The sequence below is a fragment of the Arachis stenosperma genome, chromosome 2, assembly GCF_014773155.1.
Source record: "Arachis stenosperma cultivar V10309 chromosome 2, arast.V10309.gnm1.PFL2, whole genome shotgun sequence".
NCBI lineage: Eukaryota > Viridiplantae > Streptophyta > Magnoliopsida > Fabales > Fabaceae > Arachis > Arachis stenosperma.
The window spans coordinates 30,537,279-30,558,290 of record NC_080378.1 but is presented as its reverse complement, the minus strand read 5'-3'; the positions used below and the strand labels follow the sequence as shown (position 1 = coordinate 30,558,290).

Sequence of the window (21,012 nt, the reverse complement as noted above, 5' to 3'; positions counted from 1 at the left end):
TGTTCACTTTTAGTAAGGTGGTTGAGGTGGTGAAAACCTTTTCACCTTCCCCAAAACTCAACCGCTTCCGAGCTTGTCTAATATGAAGCAAAGTTCGTTCTATTTCCAGATCAAAAGGGACTAAGCTCGGATTCGGTTGTGAACGCGTCATGAAATGAAGGAGAAGTAAAACTCATGGTAACGATGAGGGGTTAGTCACTTGAACAAAGAATCACAATGAAATGCAACTATGTACATATACACATATCTACTCTAAACAATAACATGGCACACTAAGCAAATTCCCCGGCAACGGCGCCATTTTGATAAACGAAATTTATCATGCCGATATAGAATTCAATAATGGATATAATCGTGAGTATAGTCTAATCGACATTCAAACTTCGCATCAAACAATCCTACAATCTATAACCGAGAGTACTAGTCTCCCGAGTCATCCTCCCTTGGAATTGCTAGAGAATGCATCTTATTGATTAGGAAGCCTTGTTATGATTCTTTGAGGGTTTAGCAAAATAGATGACAAACAATCAATTTTAGAAGACTTGGCCTAGGGTCGGCATTAGAAATTCTATCATTATAGTTTCTTCAATGATGATAACAATTAGGCCTTGCTTCATTTAGTTAACCCCTAGGTATAGAGGAAAGTCAAATGAGAGTAACTAACTTGAGTCACAAGTCCTAGTTTTACCCTAGGGAAATCTAGCTTTAGTGCACTCCAAGTCAACTAGCAATTTCTAATTCCAAATCAACAATTGACATAAACTATTCAACTCTTTCTAATGGTCTAAACCCTATGCCAAGTAGGAAACTTTTACTCCATAACTAGTGTTGGCATTTTATCAAACAATTGATGAGCAAGGATGAAAGGCATAGTAGGAATGAGAAGAAATTAGAATTAAAAGTGCTTCAACACAAGAAATTAACAACAATCAACAAAGGACAACAATGGAAATGAACTTCTCAAGAACTTGATAAAATCCAAAACTACAAAGTTGAATCTAGGATCTATGAGAATTGAGCAATTACAAGCACTAATTGAGATTAGAGAAGAAGATCTATAACATGAACAAAGTAAATTGAGAATTGCAATGGATCTCACCAAAGAGTGATTGAGAATTCAGAAGTTGAAGAAGATGAATGATGAGCGGATAATTTGTACGCTTTTTGGCATTGTTTTTAGTATGTTTTTAGTATATTTAGTTGAGTTTTTAGTATATTTTTATTATTTTTTAGTTAAAATTCACTTTTCTGGACTTTACTATGAGTTTGTGTGTTTTTCTGTGATTTCAGGTATTTTCTGGCTGAAATTGAGGGATCTGAGCAAAAATCTGATTCAGAGGCTGAAAAGGACTGCAGATGCTGTGGATTCTGACCTCCCTGCACTCGAAGTATATTTTCTGGAGCTACAGAAGCCCAATTGGCGCGCTCTCAACGGCGTTGGAAAGTAGACATCCTGGGCTTTCCAGCAATATATGATAGTCCATACTTTGCCCAAGATTTGATGGCCCAAACCGGCGTTCAAAGTCACCTTCAGAATTCCCAGCGTTAAACGCCGGAACTGGCACCAAAATGGGAGTTAAACGCCCAAACTGGCACAAAAGCTGGCGTTTAACTCCAAGAAGAGTCTCTACACGAAAATGCTTCAATGCTCAGCCCAAGCACACACCAAGTGGGCCCGGAAGTGGATTTTTATGTCATTTACTCATCTCTGTACACCCTAGGCTACTAGTTCTCTATATATAGGACCTTTTACTATTGTATTTTCATCTTTCAATCTGAGGATCTTTTGATCATGTTTTTATGATTGAACCCTCTTTGGGAGGCTGGCCTCACGGCCATGCCTAGACCTTGTTCTTATGTATTTTCAACGGTGGAGTTTCTACACACCATAGATTAAGGTGTGGAGCTCTGCTGTACCTCGAGTATTAATGCAATTACTATAGTTCTTCTATTCAATTCCGCTTGTTCTTGTTCCAAGATATCACTTGTTCTTCAACTTGATGAATGTGATGATCCGTGACACTCATCATCATTCTCACCTATGAACGTGTGACTGACAACCACCTCCGTTCTACCTTAGATTGGGTGAATATCTCTTGGATTCCTGATACACGATGCATGGTTGATCGCCTGACAACCGAGTGCTCGCCTGACAAATGAGCCAGCCATTCCGTGAGATCAGAGTCTTCGTGGTATAGGCAAGAACTGATGGCGGCATTCAAGAGAATCCGGAAGGTCTAACCTTGTCTGTGGTATTCTGAGTAGGATTCAATGATTGAATGACTGTGACGTGCTTCAAACTCCTGAGGGCGGGGCGTTAGTGACAGACGCAAAAGAATCACTGGATTCTATTCCGGCCTGATTGAGAACCGACAGATGGATAGCCGTGCCGTGACAGGGTGCGTTGAACATTTCCACTGAGAGGATGGGAGGTAGCCACTGACAACGGTGAAACCCTTGCATGAGCTTGCCATGGAAAGGAGTAAGAAGGATTGGATGAAGACAGTAGGAAAGCAGAGAGATGGAAGGGACACAGCATCTTCATACGCTTATCTGAAGCTCTCACCAATGATATACATAAGTATCTCTATCTTTATCTTTATGTTTCATTCATCATCTATACCCATTTGAGTCTGCCTGACTAAGATTTACAAGGTGACCATAGCTTGCTTCATACCAACAATCTCCGTGGGATCGACCCTTACTCGCGTAAGGTTTATTACTTGGACGACCCAGTGCACTTGCTGGTTAGTTGTGCGAAGTTGTAGTGATCACAATTTCGTCCACCAAGTTTTTGGCGCCGTTGCCGGGGATTGTTTCGTGTATGGACAACTGACGGTTCATCTTGTTGCTTAGATTAGGTATTTTTCAGAATTCTTAAGAATGAGTTCTAGAGTTTCATGATGATCTGTGGAAATCTGGCTGGCTGTGAAGCCATGTCTAATCTTATTGGACCGAGGTTTCAACTGATCATCACAAGAGCTTGTTGATTTCTATCAATCTTGCTATTGGAGCAATGATCTGCTAAGGCTTGGCTGGCCATTGGCCATGTCTAGTGTTTTGGACCGAAGCTTTCTTTGAAAGCTTGGCTGGCTGTGAAGCCATGTCTAATTCCTGGACCGGAGTCTTAGACTAGCATTGCAATGATTCCTGGAATCCAAATTAAGAATTGTGAAACCTTTATTTTCTATTTCCATATAATTTTCGAAAAATCCAAAAAAATTTTAAAATCATAAAAAACCAAAAATATTTTATGTTTGAGTCTAGTGTCTAATTTTAAGTTTGGTGTCTTGCATGCATTGTTTATTTGATCTTGGTTTTATTTTCAAGTCAATAGTACAGGGAACTGAAGATTCAGAACATGCAGCAGAGGAATTACACAGAAAAAGCTGGGCGTTCAAAACGCCCAGTGAAGAAGGACAGACTGGCGTTTAAACGCCAGCCAGGGTGCCTGGTTGGGCGTTTAACGCCCAAAAAGGTAGTGCATTGGGCGTTAAACGCCAGAATGTGCACCATTCTGGGCGTTTAACGCCAGGATGGCACAAGAGGGAGGATTTTGTTTTCAATTCAATTTTTTTTTCAAGTTTTCAAAGTTTTTCAAAATCAAATCTTTTTCAAATCAAATCTTTTCAATCAAATGTTTTCAAAATCAATTTCTTTTCCTTTTTCAAAGATACTTGCTAACAATTAATGATTTGATTGAACATTTTAAGTATGTTGCCTTTTCTGTTGAGAAAGGTTTAATGTTTGAATCATATCTTTTCTTGTTAGCCAAGTCATTAATTTTAAAATCAAATCTTTTTAAAATTATTTTCAAATCATATCTTTTCAATCATATCTTTTTAAAAACCATAACTTTTCAATCATATCTTTTTAATCATATCTTTTTTATTTCTAATTTCAAAATCTTTTTCAAAAATCACTTGATTTCTTTTCCACTTTTAGTTTTCGAAAATCAATTCAAGTTTTTCAAAATGTTTTTAAAATCTTTTTAACTTAATTTTCGAAAATTTCTTCCTCTCTTCTCACATCCTTCTATTTATGGAGTACCACTCCTTCTCAATGCACAATTTGAACTCTATCTGATTAAGTTCGAATTCTTCTACCTCTTCCTTCTAATTTCTTCTTCTGACACCTCAAGGAATCTCTATACTGTGACATAGAGGATTCCATATCTTCTTGTTCTCTTCTCTTTCATATGAGCAAGAACAAAGACAAAGGCATTCTTGTTGAAGCTGACCCTGAACCTGAAAGGACCTTGAAGCGAAAGCTAAGAGAAGCTAAGGCACAATTCTCTGTAGAGGACCTAACCGAATTCTTCAAAGAAGAAGAACACATGGCAGCCGAAAATAACAACAATGCCAACAATGCAAGGAATGTGCTTGGTGACTTTACTGCACCTACTCCCGACTTCTATGGGAGAAGCATCTCTATCCCTGCCATTGGAGCAAACAACTTTGAGCTTAAGCCTCAATTAGTTTCTCTAATGCAACAGAATTGCAAGTTCCATGGACTTCCATTGGAAGATCCTCATCAGTTCTTAGCTGAATTCTTGCAAATCTGTGACACTGTCAAGACTAATGGGGTTGACCCTGAGGTCTACAGACTTATGCTATTCCCTTTTGCTGTAAGAGACAGAGCTAGAATATGGTTGGACTTACAACCTAAAGACAGCCTGAACTCTTAGGAAAAGCTAGTCAATGCCTTCTTGGCAAAGTTCTTTCCACCTCAAAAATTGAGTAAACTTATAGTGGAAGTCCAAACCTTCAGACAGAAGGAAGGAGAATCCCTCTATGAAGCTTGGGAAAGATACAAACAATTGATCAAAAAATGTCCTTCTGACATGCTTTCTGAATGGAGCATCATAGGTATTTTCTATGATGGTCTCTCTGAACTATCCAAGATGTCTTTGGATAGCTCTGCTGGAGGATCTCTTCATCTGAAGAAGACGCCTACAGAAGCTCAAGAACTAATTGAAATGGTTGCAAATAACCAATTCATGTACACTTCTGAAAGGAATCCTGTGAACAATGGGACAAATCAGAAGAAAGGAGTTCTTGAGATTGATACTCTGAATGCCATATTGGCTCAGAACAAGATATTGACTCAGCAAGTCAATTTAATTTCTCAAAGTCTGTCTGGAATGCAAAATGCACCAAACAGTACTAAGGATGCTTCATCTGAAGAAGAAGCTTACGATCCTGAGAACCCTTCAATGGAAGAGGTGAATTACCTAGGAGAACCCTATTGAAACACCTATAATTCTTCATGGAGAAATCATCCAAATTTCTCATGGAAGGATCAACAGAGACCTCAACAAGGTTTCAATAACAATAATGGTGGAAGAAACAGGTTTAGCAATGGCAAGCCTTTTCCATCATCTTCTCAGCAACAGACAGAGAGTTCTAAGCAGAACCACTCTGACTTAGCAACCATGGTCTCTGATCTAATCAAAACCACTCAAAGTTTCATGACTGAAACAAGGTCCTCCATTAGGAACTTGGAGGCACAAGTGGGACAGCTGAGCAAGAAAATTACTGAACTCCCTCCTAGTACTCTTCCAAGCAATACAGAAGAAAACCCAAAAGGAGAGTGCAAGGCCATCAACATGGCCGAATGTGGAGAGGAAGGAGAGGAAGTGAACGCCACTGAGGAAGACCTCAATGGGCATGCACTAACCTCCACTGAGTTCCCCAATGAGGAACCATGGGAATCTGAGGCTCAAAATGAGACCATAGAGATTCCATTGGACTTACTCCTGCCTTTCATGAGCTCTGATGAGTATTCTTCCTCTGAAGAGGATGAGTATGTCACTGAAGAGCAAGTTGCTAAATACCTTGGAGCAATCATGAAGCTAAATGACAAGTTATTTGGAAATGAGACTTGGGAGAACAAACCTCCTTTGCTCACCAAAGAACTAGATGACTTGTCTAGGCAGAAATTACCTCAAAAGAGACAAGATCCTGGAAAGTTTTCAATACCTTGCACCATAGGCACCATGACCTTCAAGAAGGCTCTGTGTGACTTAGGGTCAAGTGTAAACCTCATGCCTCTCTCTGTAATGGAGAAGCTAGGGATCTTTGAGCTGCAAGCTGCAAGAATCTCACTAGAGATGGCAGACAATTCAAGAAAACAAGCTCATGGACTTGTAGAGGATGTTCTGGTGAAAATTGAAGACCATTACATCCCTACTGATTTCATAGTCCTAGATACTGGGAAATGCATGGATGAATCCATCATCCTTAGCAGACCCTTCCTAGCCACAGCAAAGGCTGTGATTGATGTTGATAGAGGTGAACTGATCATTCAAGTAAATGAAGAATCCTTTGTGTTTAAGGCTCAAGGATATCCCTCTGTCACCATGGAGAGGAAGCATGAAGAGCTTCTCTCAAAACAGAGTCAAACAGAGCCCCCACAGTCAAACTCTAAGTTTGGTGTTGGGAGGCCACAACCAAACTCTAAGTTTGGTGTTGAACCCCCACATTCAAACTCTAAGTTTGGTGTTGGGAGGTTCCAACAATGCTCTGAGTATCTCTGAGGCTCTATGAGAGCCCTCTGTCAAGCTACTGACATTAAAGAAGCGCTTGTTGGGAGGCAACCCAATGTTATATTTTATCTATTTTCTTTTGTTATTTTATGTTTTTTGTAGGTTGATGATCATGAGAAGTCACAAAAACAATTGAAAAAGCAAAAATAAAATGAAAAACAGGAAGAAAAACAGCACACCCTGGAGGAAGAACCTACTGGCGTTTAAACGCCAGTAAGGCTAGCAGATGGGCGTTTAACGCCCAGTCTGGCACCATTCTGGGCGTTTAACGCCAGAAAGGGGCACCAGACTGGCGTTAAACGCCAGGAAAGGGCAAGAACCTGGCGTTAAACGCCAGAAATGGGCACCAACCCGGCGTTTAACGCCAGAATTGGCACAAAACGCAAATTTTCTTGCCACTTGGTGCAGGGATGACTTTTCCTTGACACCTCAGGATCTGTGGACCCCACAGGATCCCCACCAACCCCACCACCCTCTTTCTTCTTCACCCATTCACCAATCACCTCAACACCTCTTCCCCAAAAACCCTTCACCTATCAAATCCCATCTTTCTCTACACCACTCACATCCATCCTTCATAAAACCCTACCTACCTCACCCTTCAAATTCAAACCACTTTCCCTCCAAAACCCACCCATACATGACCGAACCATGAGCCCCCCTCTCCTATATAAACCCTTCTTCACTCTTTCATTTTCACACAACCTAAACACCACTTCTCCCCCTCTTTGGCCGAACACAACGCCATTCCCTTCTTCCTCATTTCTTCTTCTTCTACTCTCTTCTTTCTTCTTTTGCTCGAGGACGAGCAAACCTTTTAAGTTTGGTGTGGTAAAAGCATTGCTTTTTGTTTTTCCATAACCATTTATGGCATCCAAGGCCGGAGAAACCTCTAGAAAGAGGAAAGGGAAGGCAAAAGCTTCTACCTCCAAGTCATGGGAGATGGAGAGATTCATCTCAAGGGTGCATCAAGACCACTTCTATGAAGTTGTGGCCTTAAAGAAGGTGATCCCCGAGGTCCCTTTTTCACTCAAAAAGAGTGAATATCCGGAGATCCGACATGAGATCCGAAGAAGAGGTTGGGAAGTTCTTACCAACCCCATTCAACAAGTCGGAATCTTAATGGTTCAAGAGTTCTATGCCAATGCATGGATCACCAAGAACCATGATCAAAGTGTGAACCCGGATCCAAAGAATTGGCTTACTATGGTTCGGGGGAAATACTTGGATTTTAGTTCGGAAAATGTAAGGTTGGCATTCAACTTGCCTATGATGCAAGGAGATGAACATCCTTACACTAGAAGGGTCAACTTTGATCAAAGGTTGGACCAAGTCCTCACTAACATTTGTGAAGAGGGCGCCCAATGGAAGAGAGATTCAAGAGGGAAGCCGGTTCAATTAAGAAGGCATGACCTCAAGCCCGTGGCTAGAGGGTGGTTGGAGTTTATCCAACGCTCAATCATTCCCACTAGCAACCGGTCTGAAGTTACTCTAGACCGGGCCATCATGATCCATAGCATCATGATTGGAGAAGAAGTAGAAGTTCATGAGGTTATAGCCCAAGAACTCTATAAGGTGGCGGACAAGTCCTCTACCTTAGCAAGGTTAGCCTTTCCTCATCTCATTTGTCACCTCTGTTATTCAGTTGGAGTTGACATAGAGGGAGACATCCTCATTGATGAGGACAAGCCCATCACTAAGAAAAGGATGGAGCAAACAAGAGACCCCTCTCATCATGAGATCCCTGAGATGCCTCAAGGGATGCACTTTCCTCCACAAGACTATTGGGAGCAAATTAACACCTCCCTAGGAGAATTAAGTTCCAACATGGGACAACTAAGGGTGGAGCACCAAGAACATTCCATCCTCCTCCATGAAATTAGAAAAGATCAAAGAATCATGAGAGAAGAGCAACAAAGACAAGGAAGAGACATTGAGGAGCTCAAGCACTCCATAAGACCTTCAAGAGGAAGAACAAGCCGTCATCACTAAGGTGGACCCGTTCTTTAATCTCCTTGTTCTTTATTTCCCTGTTTTTCGAAATTTTCATGCTTATGTTTGTCTATGTTTGTGTCTTATGATCATTAGTGTCTTAGTGTCTATGCCTTAAAGTTATGAATGTCCTATGAATCCATCACCTTTCTTAAATAAACAATGTTCTTAATTGAAAAAGAAAAGAATTGCATGAATTTTGAATTTTATAACAGTTTAATTATTTTGATGTGGTGGCAATACTTTTTGTTTTCTGAATGTATGCTTGAACAGTGCATATATCTTTTGAATTTGTGGTTCCTGAATGTTGGCTCTTGAAAGAATGATGAAAAAGGAGACATGTTACTGAGGATCTGAAAAATCATTAAAATGATTCTTGAAGCAAGAAAAAGCAGTGAATACAAAAAAAAGAGAGAGAAAAACAAAAAAGGGAGAAAAGAAAACAAAAAAAAAGAGAAAAAGAAAGAAATAAAGTTGTGATCCAAGGCAAAAAGAGTGTGCTTAAGAACCCTGGACACCTCTAATTGGGGACTCTAGCAAAGCTAAGTCACAATCTGAAAAGGTTCACCCAGTTATGTGTCTGTGGCATGTATGTATCCGGTGGTAATACTGGAAGACAGAGTGCTTTGGGCCACGGCCAAGACTCAAAAAGTAGCTGTGTTCAAGAATCATCATACTTAACTAGGAGAATCAATAACACTATCCGGATTCTGAGTTCCTAAGGAAGCCAATCATTCTGAATTTCAAAGGATAGAGTGAGATGCCAAAACTATTCAGAGGCAAAAAGCTAAAGCCCCGCTCATCTAATTAATACTGATCTTCATAGATGTTTTTGGAGTTCATTGCATATTCTCTTCTTTTTATCTTATTTGATTTTCAGTTGCTTGGGGACAAGCAACAATTTAAGTTTGGTGTTGTGATGAGCGGATAATTTGTACGCTTTTTGGCATTGTTTTTAGTATGTTTTTAGTATATTTAGTTGAGTTTTTAGTATATTTTTATTAGTTTTTAGTTAAAATTCACTTTTCTGGACTTTACTATGAGTTTTGTGTGTTTTTCTGTGATTTCAGGTATTTTCTGGCTGAAATTGAGGGATCTGAGCAAAAATCTGATTCAGAGGCTGAAAAGGACTGCAGATGCTGTTGGATTCTGACCTCCCTGCACTCGAAGTGGATTTTCTGGAGCTACAGAAGCCGAATTGGCGCGCTCTCAACGGCGTTGGAAAGTAGACATCCTGGGCTTTCCAGCAATATATGATAGTCCATACTTTGCCCAAGATTTGATGGCCCAAACCGGCGTTTAAAGTCACCTTCAGAATTCCCAGCGTTAAACGCCGGAACTGGCACCAAAATGGGAGTTAAACGCCCAAATTGGCACAAAAGCTGGCGTTTAACTCCAAGAAGAGTCTCTACACGAAAATTCTTCAATGCTCAGCCCAAGCACACACCAAGTGGACCCGGAAGTGGATTTTTATGTCATTTACTCATCTCTGTACACCCTAGGCTACTAGTTCTCTATATATAGGACCTTTTACTATTGTATTTTCATCTTTCAATCTGAGGATCTTTTGATCATGTTTTTATGATTGAATTCTCTTTGGGAGGCTGGCCTCACGGCCATGCCTAGACCTTGTTCTTATGTATTTTCAACGGTGGAGTTTCTACACACCATAGATTAAGGTGTGGAGCTCTGCTGTACCTCGAGTATTAATGCAATTACTATAGTTCTTCTATTCAATTCCGCTTGTTCTTGTTCCAAGATATCACTTGTTCTTCAACTTGATGAATGTGATGATCCGTGACACTCATCATCATTCTCACCTATGAACGTGTGACTGACAACCAACTCCGTTCTACCTTAGATTGGGTGAATATCTCTTGGATTCCTGATACACGATGCATGGTTGATTGCCTGACAACCGAGCGCTCGCCTGAGAAATGAGCCAGCCTTTCCGTGAGATCAGAGTCTTCGTGGTATAGGCAAGAACTGATGGTGGCATTCAAGAGAATCCGGAAGGTCTAACCTTGTCTGTGGTATTCTGAGTAGGATTCAATGATTGAATGACTGTGACGTGCTTCAAACTCCTGAGGGCGGGGCGTTAGTGACAGGCGCAAAAGAATCACTGGATTCTATTCCGGCCTGATTGAGAACCGACAGATGGATAGCCGTGCCGTGACAGGGTGCGTTGAACATTTCCACTGAGAGGATGGGAGGTAGCCACTGACAACGGTGAAACCCTTGCATGAGCTTGCCATGGAAATGAGTAAGAAGGATTGGATGAAGACAGTAGGAAAGCAGAGAGACGGAAGGGACACAGCATCTTCATACGCTTATCTGAAGCTCTCACCAATGATATACATAAGTATCTCTATCTTTATCTTTATGTTTCATTCATCATCTATACCCATTTGAGTCTGCCTGACTAAGATTTACAAGGTGACCATAGCTTGCTTCATACCAACAATCTCCGTGGGATCGACCCTTACTCGCGTAAGGTTTATTACTTGGACGACCCAGTGCACTTGCTGGTTAGTTGTGCGAAGTTGTAGTGATCACAATTTCGTCCACCAATGAACCCTAATGAGAGCTTGGAATCTCTCTCTCTCTCTCTACCCAAGAGTGTAACTACTACTAGCAAAAATATCTAGAACCATCTAAAATGAACCAAAAGTCCCTTAACCTTTCAACCCCTGGTCTTCTTAAACTCTTCCCGCCAAGGCACTTCCCCAAGATGGGATCTCCAACTGTCTCCACGCCCAGGTCACGTGACTCTTTAAAAAATCATATTCGAGCATCGGCGCGCACGCGCAAAGCACGCGTGCGCGCCACTAGAGCATCTTGCAATGCGAACGGAAGCGTAACGTACGTGTGCGCGCCCATGGGGATCATGGCTTAGCCGCTACACGTGCCGGCTCGTAGCTTGGCTTCTGACTTTGGCTTTTAGCTGCGCAATCCACGCGGGCGCGCCAAGTACGCGCACGCGCCCTTGCTGAAGTTTCCAAGGCTCAATTTCTCATGCTCCCTTCCTTTGCACCCATTCTCCTTCTCTCTTCCGGTTCATCCTTGCCCTATATTCTGAAACCACTTAACACACAGGTCACGGCATCGAATGGCACCAAGAGAATATTAGAAATGTATCTAGTTTAGTGCAAAATAAGCATGTTTTCATCCATGAGGCAAAAATTAGGAAAGGAACACAAAGTCTTGTATTTTCATATGAAAAGCGTGTGGAATCATTGATAAAAGCCCTGAAATCAATACAAAATAAACCCTCAAAATGGGGTTTATCAAGCTCTGCTGTACCTCAAGTTTTAATGCAATTACTATTATTTTCTATCCAATTCGATTTATTCCTGTTCTAAGATATTCGTTGCACTTCAACTTGATGAATGTGATGATCCGTGACACTCATCATCATTTTCACCTATGAACGCGCGTGACTGACAACCACTTCCGTTCTACCTTAGACCGGGCGCATATCTCTTGGATTCCTTAATCAGAATCTTCGTGGTATAAGCTAGAATTGATGGCGGCATTCATGGGAATTCGGAAAGTCTAACCTTGTCTGTGGTATTCCGAGTAGGATTCCGGGATTGAATGACTGTGACGAGCTTCAAACTCCTGAAGGCTGGGCGTTAGTGACAGACGCAAAAGAATCACTGGATTCTATTCTAGCCTGATTGAGAACCGACAGATGATTAGCCGTGCTGTGACAGAGCATTTGGATCATTTTCACTAAGAGGATGGGATGTAGCCATTGACAACGGTGATGCCCTACATACAGCTTGCCATGGAAAGGAGTAAGAAGGAATGGATGAAAGCAGTAGAAAAGCAGAGATTCAACAGGGACAAGCATCTCCATACGCTTATCTGTAATTCCCACCATTAATTTACATAAGTATTTCTATCCTTTATTATTTAAGCAAGTATCTCTTTATATTTCCCATAACCAATTATTATCCGCCTGACTGGGATTTACAAGATGACCATAGCTTGCTTCATACCAACAATCTCCGTGGGATCGACCCTTACTCACGTAAGGTATTACTTGGACGACCCAGTGCACTTGCTGGTTAGTTGTGCGAAGTTGTGAATTAAATTTTAGACACCATGATATTGAGCACCAAGTTTTTGGAGCCATTATCGGGGAATTAATTCCATACAACAATAAAGAGTATGAATCACAATTTCGCCTATCAGACTTCATGGAATATTATATTAATGAGCTTGGAGTTTGACTCCATGGATATTATTTTTGAGCTTGGGGATGCGCGCACAGAGGGACTGTCCAATGGTTAACTACCAGGACATGTCGGGTTGGCTGTATAACCGACTGATAAGACTCATCAGTCTTAGAACATGCATATATCATGTGCATTTATGTGTTTTGATTGGGTGTTCATTGTTTTTGGTTTGATTAATTGCTTAACTATGCTTATCTGCTACTTATTCTATTTGCTGTAATTGCATCTCTGTCTGTGTTTTCCTTGTTTGAATTGTATGTGTATGTTTTCTGAGAAACCCCTCTTGGCGGAAGTGTGGGGGCGGGGGTTGTTCCACCGATGACTCAGAGGGTTGAAGGAGACAGAAAGTGAAGTGTTAAGTTAAAGTTAGATTTTGAACTTGAATACCTTAGATAACTTACCTAATTTCTTGTTTAGTTAGGTCTTTAAGCTAAAATGTAAATGTCAGAGTTCTAGGAATGCCTCTAGCTTTCCCAAGACCTTTTATATGAATTATGTGAGCGCCTTTACCATATTGAGAACCCCCTGTTCTCATTCCATACATATTTCTGTTGCTTTTCAGATCCAGGTCGAGAGACACCATGTTGAGGGATTGGAGACCTTCCTTATAAGCATAGAACTACCTTTTGGACTGTTATATTTTGTTTTAGGCTATGTATATATATTTATAGAATCTTCGCATGTATATTTTGTATTTTTTCCCTCCTAGAGGTTGACTTGGAAATACAGGTTTTTATTTTGTAGTTTGAGTTTCATTTTGAGTTATATATATATATATATATATATATATATACTCTGGCTAGCTTTAGTTTTGCAGGTTGAGTCTGTGTTTTGGAACTCTAATAGGTATATTATGTTTTGAGCTTTCTTTGATATTGTCCATTCTGTTTTATGCTTTTACGTACGAATGTGACATGATTTTCTATTTTCGCTTTTGTTTAGCTTATTCTTTAAGGCTCCTCGTTATAAAATTATTTTCAATTATATTTATTTAAGACTTTTCTTTTAGAGGTCGTAATATCTCGCCACCTCTGCTTTACGACTTAAGCGTAAGGCTCTGTGTGGTAGGGTGTTATACAGTCTCCCACCTACGTTGAAATGTGAGGACTGAAGTAATCTCCCGTTCACATAACTTTTCTACCGCAAGAGTGAACTTGGGCACTATAACCCAAAAGAGTGTGCCCGGCACTATATTTGTAGGTTGAGAATGAGCAGGATACTATATCCCTGGTGTGGCAGAAAGGCGACATCCCGTGAATGTGTTGGGTTGGCATTTTGAACCGACTAGTGATATCACGAGCCAAATAGGATAGACATTCATCATATGCATCTTTTACATGCTTGCTTGCTTTGATTACTTGAGTTATGCCTATTTGAATAACATGCCTAAATGCTAGATTTATCTGTTATATATGTATACTATTTGTATTTTACTTGTTTGCATTTTAAACCAAATTTTGGATTTTAAACCAAATCTAAACCAAACCATTTAAAAAAATAGTTTTAAACAAAAAAATCCAAACCAAATTATATTTATTTTATAATTTGGTTTTTGATCCAATCCATTTAAACGGTTTTAAATCCGGATCCAGATCCAGATCCAAATTAAGATTCAAATCTCAAAAAAACCCTAATTTTGGATTACTATTTTGGTGAACTTAACTCGCACAAATTTTGATATCTAGTTCCTCTTCTCCTTCACCTCTTCTCCTTCGACCGGGTAGTCTCCGCCGCAGCCAGCACCAGAGCAAGCAACTGGCACCGGCACCCTATTGTCTCATTCAATGTTGAACGAGCCTCACCTTTTTTTCTCTTCTTCTACCTTTGGTCTTCTTCGCCGTCGTCTTCACCGTCGCTGACTCATTATAAGGTCCTCCGAAGATTACACAATTGACTCATTGTTCTCTTGTCTCTGTAACCTCTTTATCTAGATTTTAATTTGCAGTTTTTCACCCCCTATCATAATCCAATATTCGTGTTCTTTCTGATTTGATTAGACATGCCATGTGCTCTTTTCACCTTAGCCATTTAGTTTCTTCTTTCTTTTGCATTTATGTCCATTGTTGGTTTTAATATCACAATCTTTCTAGTTTCTAGTTTCTATATTGACACAGTTGAGTTAATTAGGTCCATTTGCATAGGGTTTCCTTCCATATCAATGCACCTAAATGCTGCTAATTAAGTGCTAACAACTTAACACTAATATATTTTTCTAGGAAAAAACCCGCTCCTTGTATATGAAATGTTAGACAATTACTTTATCATTATTGAAATTGGGTGTAGTAAGTCTCCATTTTAATATCAAGCTTTCATTGTTATACTAATTAGTAGAGTTGAATATTATTATGTGCATGGTTGAGAAGCATACTCTAGAGGGTTTGATTAGTAACTCAGTGTTTGTTAGTTCTTTAATTCTTTAAGTACGTTCCCAATTCTCAATATTTTCAGAAATATGTGATTGAACATCATCCTTGTTAGAAATTAGGTCTTGTTAGACATCAACTCTGCAAATTTTGATCCAACAGAATAACAGACATATTGCCACAGTATACTGTTGGGTGGATCTTGCAAGGCTATCTAAGTTAACTGAGAGGGAGATTAAAGCCAATTCCCGAAACTCCTTTTGTATTGAACTTCAGCTAATAGTGGTTTGTTTGTTACACTTCCATGAAAGTATATTAGAGCCAAAGTAATTATTTGTATATTGTAACCCTCCAATCATTGATCTAAAGAGAGATGGGTATTCCAAGAGAGTGTTGCCACTTGAGGTTAGTCAAAGTCAGCTGGTAAGAGTTTAGTCAATTTAGCTCTCCTAGTTCTTTTTTAAGAGAAATATTAAGTTTAATTGAGGAATAGTATTAGGAATTTTAGTTTCAGAACTCCCGGTGACAAGTATATCATTTATATATATCCATTACCTCTGCTCGTTCTTCTTCTAAAGGAGATTCGGGTTGTCGTGTTTGATTTTGCAATTGTTGTAGATTTTGTTTTTCCACCCAGGAGCACAACAAAGTTAGTGAAATTGAACCAGAACAAGTAGTTCCAACACAAGCAGAATAAGCAGTAGCCCCTGTTCCAGGTTTTTGTCCATTTTCCTTTTTATTTTATTAAGTTTGATTAATTTTGGTTAATTAGTTGATTAATTTCCAGGTTCTTTGTGATTTAAGACCAAGAGAATTATACTAAGAGAAATCAGCTACTAAGAATAAGGGTTAGGGTAGTTAGAAGCTTAATCATACGATATATAAACTGAAATTATGAAGCTGTATTGGTTGAGTTTGTGTTGTTGGATTTGTGCTTGATTATGTTGTGGCGAATGTTTAATTGATCTTCTAAATATGTGATTTATATTGTGATGATTTAATGCTAATCAAACACTTGGGGCTGAGATTAAATGATGAAAAGTGATAAGAGAACCAAGGATATGAAAGATTAAGCTTAAGGATAGTTGAGAATCAATAAAATACACCAAAGCTGTTTCTACAGAATTAGGCAGTAAAAACCGAAAATTGTTAGATAAATTATGTTAATTATTTGAATATATTTTTTCTTGAAACTTGAAGGTTTTTTATGTGTTTGAGGAAAATTGTTAAACGCATTATAAATAGTTGATTCGATTATATATGTGTTCAAATGTATCCTTAAAATTGTATGCTGATATAATATAACTTTGCATTTCATATTTTATCTATTATCTATTTCTACTACTAATATATTTACCTTATTTATTTTATGCTATGACTGTTATTAATTGGGTTAATTAAGCTATTATATATGCACAATGCTACTAATAATAATGTTCTTATGTCTTACAAAAAAATTACCCTTTACATTGTTTATAGAAATTATGGAAAAAATTCCCGAGCATGGTTGCGTCATAATGTGATAGAAGGATGAGGGGTCAATGAAGAGAACATGGGCATCTGAATGAAATGAAACTAATTTTTCCTGAAACTCTAAGAAGTCTAGTTGGTTGCATAAATTTCAGAATTGTTAGAGCTATGGATTGAGAGATACGAATTTTTGAAAAATGGTGCCTTGTGTAGAAAAAAACTGAATTCTGATTCTGCAGCAGTAGATTCTTGAGTACATAACTCCCAATTCTGGATTTATTTTTGAATGCAACAAAAAAAATAAAAACTAAAGACGTCTAGTATATAGAGTCCAAATTTCAGAGTAATCAAAGTTCTAGAGAATGAGATATGAAACTTAGAAGTAGGAGTGTTTGCTGTCATATCAAACTAGAATTCTGCAGACAAGGGTAAACTTCTAATGTACATAACTTTCTCTACATGAATGATATTAACCAGAAACTAGTGGCAATAGAAACATAGAGGATTTAGTTGAATCCTATAAAATTTCAAATTGATCAAATCTAAATTATAATTTATATGAATTTTTTATTTAAACACTGCTGCTGTCTTATTCTGCTATTTTGAGGTACAGGACAGTAATTTCATAATCTTTAGGCCATGTTTTCTTTGCGAGATATATGAACATGCATTAGTTTATGAATCATGCTGAAGTTTTATTGGCTGTTGTTTCTTTGGATTAGTTTGTGTTAATTTTAGCATGTTTGGCACTAATTTTGAGTTATGTACACCTTGCTTTATATGCAGAGCAAGATGACTGAAAACAGTAATATTGAAGCAGCAGGGATATCTGCTAGCACTCAACCATCTTCTCCACCATCAGGTGTTCGTAAGAATCAGTCAGCTGTCTGTGATCATTTTTATGTAGAGAATGCTACCGAGAAGAAGGCTAAATGCAAATATTATGGTAGCTTAATACAATATGGGAATGGAACCAGCTCAATGGGTGGTCATTTAAGAAGATGCAAGCAACATCCTAATAATGATTCGAACAAAAGAAGAAAAATAACGACCACACCGACTATAGATGAGCGTGGTGTTTTAAATTCACCCAATGCTTCCAAATTTGACCAAGAGGAGGCTCGAAGAGCACTTGTGGAAATGCTTATTGGGGAAGAGCTACCATTTCACTTCGTTGAAAGCCTGAAATTCCAAAAATTTGTGCATGCCCTACAAGCAAGATTCAAAGTTCCTTCACAGACTACATTAGCACGTGACATTAGAGCTCTTTATGCTGAAGAGAAGATGAAGTTGCAAGATTTTCTTTCGACAAATTGTGGTAAAGTATATCTAACCACTGACACTTGGACTTCAATTCAAAATTTTACTTATATGAGTTTGACAGCACACTTTGTTGATTTGGATTGGAAAATACATAAAAAATACTTAATTTTTGTCAAGTGACAAGTCATTCAGGAGAGGTTATAGGAGCAACAATTGAATCTTGTTTAAATAATTGGAATTTGAATTAGGTATTTAGTGTGACAGTTGATAATGCCTCGTCTAATGATGTTGCAATTAAATATCTGAAGCAGCGATTGAATTCTTGGAATAGCATTATTTTGAATGGTGAATTTATTCATATGAGGTGTTGTGCACATATTATAAACTTAATTGTAAAAGAGGGGTTGAAAGATATTGATGAATCAATCTTGAGGATTCGTAGTGCAGTAAAGTATGTTAGATCTTCTCCATCTAGAGCTAGTAGGTTTCAAAAGTGTGTTGAACTAGAAAAAATTCAATATAAAGGCTTTCCTTGCATAGATGTTGAGACTAGGTGGAACTCTACCTATCAAATGTTAGAGGTAGCTTTGAAGCATCGCAAAGCATTTGAGTTGCTTGCTATGAAAGATAATACCTATATAGGAGAAATGAATGGAGGAAAAGGGAGAGGTGTTCCTTCTGATTTAGATTGGGAGTATGCTGAGTCCATTGTACCATTTTTGCAAGTGTTCAGTGATGCCACTATATGTGTTTCTGGTACCTTATATGTTACCAGTGACATGTATATGAAGGAAGTATTTGCAATTGGACAATTTATTTGTCATTTTTGTGATTCTATTGATTTTAGTACTATGTCAATGGCAGAAAAGATGAGGGTTAAGTATGAGAAGTATTGGGGCAATCCTAATTTAGTGAATATGTTGTTATTGATTGCTATCGTACTTAATCTAATGCAAAAGATTGAGTATGTCAATTATTTCTTGGATTACTTCTTTGGAGAAGAAAAAGGAGGTGAATTGAAGTCAAAGTTGTTCAAATGCATAAAGTTACTTTATCAGCAATACCAAAGTTCTGAGGAAGCAAGTGAAGCTGATACACAAGATGTTCAAGCCAATAACATTAATACCGATCTTCATGGCATGGGCTTTTTTCTGCAAGCAACCGGTCGCAGAACAAATACAAGATCTGAACTTGTTAGATATTTACAAGAAGAATGTGAGCCATACTCCCATAAGTTTGATATACAAAACTGGTGGAAGGTCAACTCAACCCGATTTCCAATTCTTGGAAATATGGCTCGTGAGGTATTGGCTATACCTATTTCTACGGTAGCTTCGGAGTCTGTATTTAGTACTGGAGGAAGAGTCCTCGATCCATACCGCAGTTCCTTAACACTTAGAATGGTAGAGGCCTTAATCTGCACAGGAGATTGGCTTAAGGAAGATCTTTTCTCTACTTTAGATGATGATGATGAAGTTCTTCAACAAGTTTATCAAAGTATAGAATTTTTTATATTTCTTCTCATTTTATTTTATTTTTTTGTCGTCTTTCTATTTTAGAATTTAGGTATTAGTTACCAATTAAAAGTTGTTGAATATAGACTTGATAATTAATTTGATTCCCTTGGCAGACATATTTTCCTCTAATGATGGTGCTTGTTCTATGGCGGCATCAATTGATAATCTTGATGATGACTAGGTATGATTAATATTTTATTTGGTTTAATACTTTCATTCAAAGATTTGTTTTAAAATGACAAAGAAAGATATATTTTGTTATTTGCAGATATATTTTCTTCAAAGGTTGTGGTTGTTTGATGATTTTGTTGGTAACTTGGCATCTTTTGATACTTTGTGGTTATTGTTTTAGAGAGATTTTTTGGTGGTATTTTTTTATATTTTGAGAATGATTAAATGTTATATAGATTAGCTATTGTCATTAGATTTATAAAGAACCAAATTCAAGTTGTAATGAACCTATACACTTTAAAATGACTTTAGTATTAATTTTACTTTTTAAAAAATTATGGTTTGAAAATTGAATTTCTAAAAACCAGTTTTTAGAAGTAGATTTTTTGTTAAAATATCTGGTTTGAAAATTAGATTTTTAAAAACTAGTTTTAAAATTGGATTTTTGGTTGAAGAAACTGGTTTTAAAACTGGATTTTCAAAAATTGGTTTTAAAACTGGATTTTTGGTTAAAAAATCTGGTTTTAAAACTTGATTTTATAAAAAAAAACCGGATTTTAGATTTGGATTTTAAAAAATGGATTTAAAACCGGTTTGTAAGTAAAACCATATTTAAATTCTAAAACCGATTTAAAACCAGTTTTTGTTTTTTCAAACCAGTTTAGAACCGGTTTCTCTCTTCAATCCAGTTTTGGTTTGGTTTCATGAACCATAAAACTGGTTCTGAAGTGAATCCAGTTTGGATTTATAAAAATCCAAACCATGCCCACCCCTAGGAGTCGCATACACAACCCTCACTTTTTCAACGCATGCATATGCGATCCTGTTTTGCCGAAAAATTATTTTTCTCCATTTTTCAAGGGTTCTCTAACTTTCTAAACTTCTTTAAACTATTGTTTGAGATTACAACCTAGTAATTAGGCCCTAAGAATAATAGAGATGGGTTGGTAACTTAAATTGGTAATCTATGCATGAGTTTAAAAGATGGTGAATTAAGACTGGTATGTCAGTTGAATGGAGTTATCATGTGAACTGATGGGCAGTCGGGTTGATGATTAACTTGTGATATTGAGGCTGGATGATGAGATTATTTATATGATTGCGATAGGCATTGTTCTCTGTCATAGGGGCTATGGCAGTCTCCTGCCTACGTACGGATGTGAGGGCTATGGCAGTTTCCCACTCACGTGGCATGTATTGTTTTAATAAGTCACTATACGCCTCGTGCAAGGGCTGCGGTAGTCTCCCGCTTGTCGAGGTAGCGGTGCCGGCGTAGGGGCCGAGACAGTCTGTAAACCCCGCGAAATTAATAATTAATTATCCAATAAATTAATTATTATTCAAAGAAATTAGGAAAATCAAATTTTATAATTTAAAGTAGAAATATTAAAAATATGAATTTTGATACTAATTTTAAAGATTTTGGTCCAAAACTGGACCTACAG

At 38.1% G+C, this 21,012-nt stretch overlaps 1 protein-coding gene and 1 non-coding gene across 2 annotated transcripts; one reads left to right on the top strand and one right to left on the bottom strand.

Moving 5' to 3' along the window:
- Nucleotides 1-4,741: 4,741 nt before the first annotated feature.
- On the bottom strand, nt 4,742-4,849 carry LOC130964580 (small nucleolar RNA R71). The gene has a single exon (XR_009080668.1). It is a non-coding gene; the product is annotated as a small nucleolar RNA R71 (small nucleolar RNA).
- A 12,559-nt stretch (nt 4,850-17,408) lies between these two features.
- On the top strand, nt 17,409-19,577 carry LOC130962760 (zinc finger BED domain-containing protein RICESLEEPER 2-like). Its single transcript, XM_057888928.1, has 3 exons — nt 17,409-17,939; nt 18,128-19,376; nt 19,510-19,577. The coding sequence occupies exons 1-3, from the start codon at nt 17,409-17,411 to the stop codon at nt 19,575-19,577; spliced, it is 1,848 nt and encodes a 615-aa protein (XP_057744911.1).
- The last annotated feature ends 1,435 nt before the right edge of the window (nt 19,578-21,012 follow it).

Bases quoted from the DNA above. Each gene is read 5' to 3' on its own strand.
- LOC130962760 (XM_057888928.1), top strand. From the start codon at position 17,409: ATGACTGAAAACAGTAATATTGAAGCAGCAGGGATATCTGCTAGCACT. The intron at 17,940-18,127 runs GTATATCTAACC...AATTTGAATTAG, and splicing joins TTTCGACAAATTGTGGTAAA to GTATTTAGTGTGACAGTTGA. The intron at 19,377-19,509 runs GTATAGAATTTT...TTCCCTTGGCAG, and splicing joins TCTTCAACAAGTTTATCAAA to ACATATTTTCCTCTAATGAT.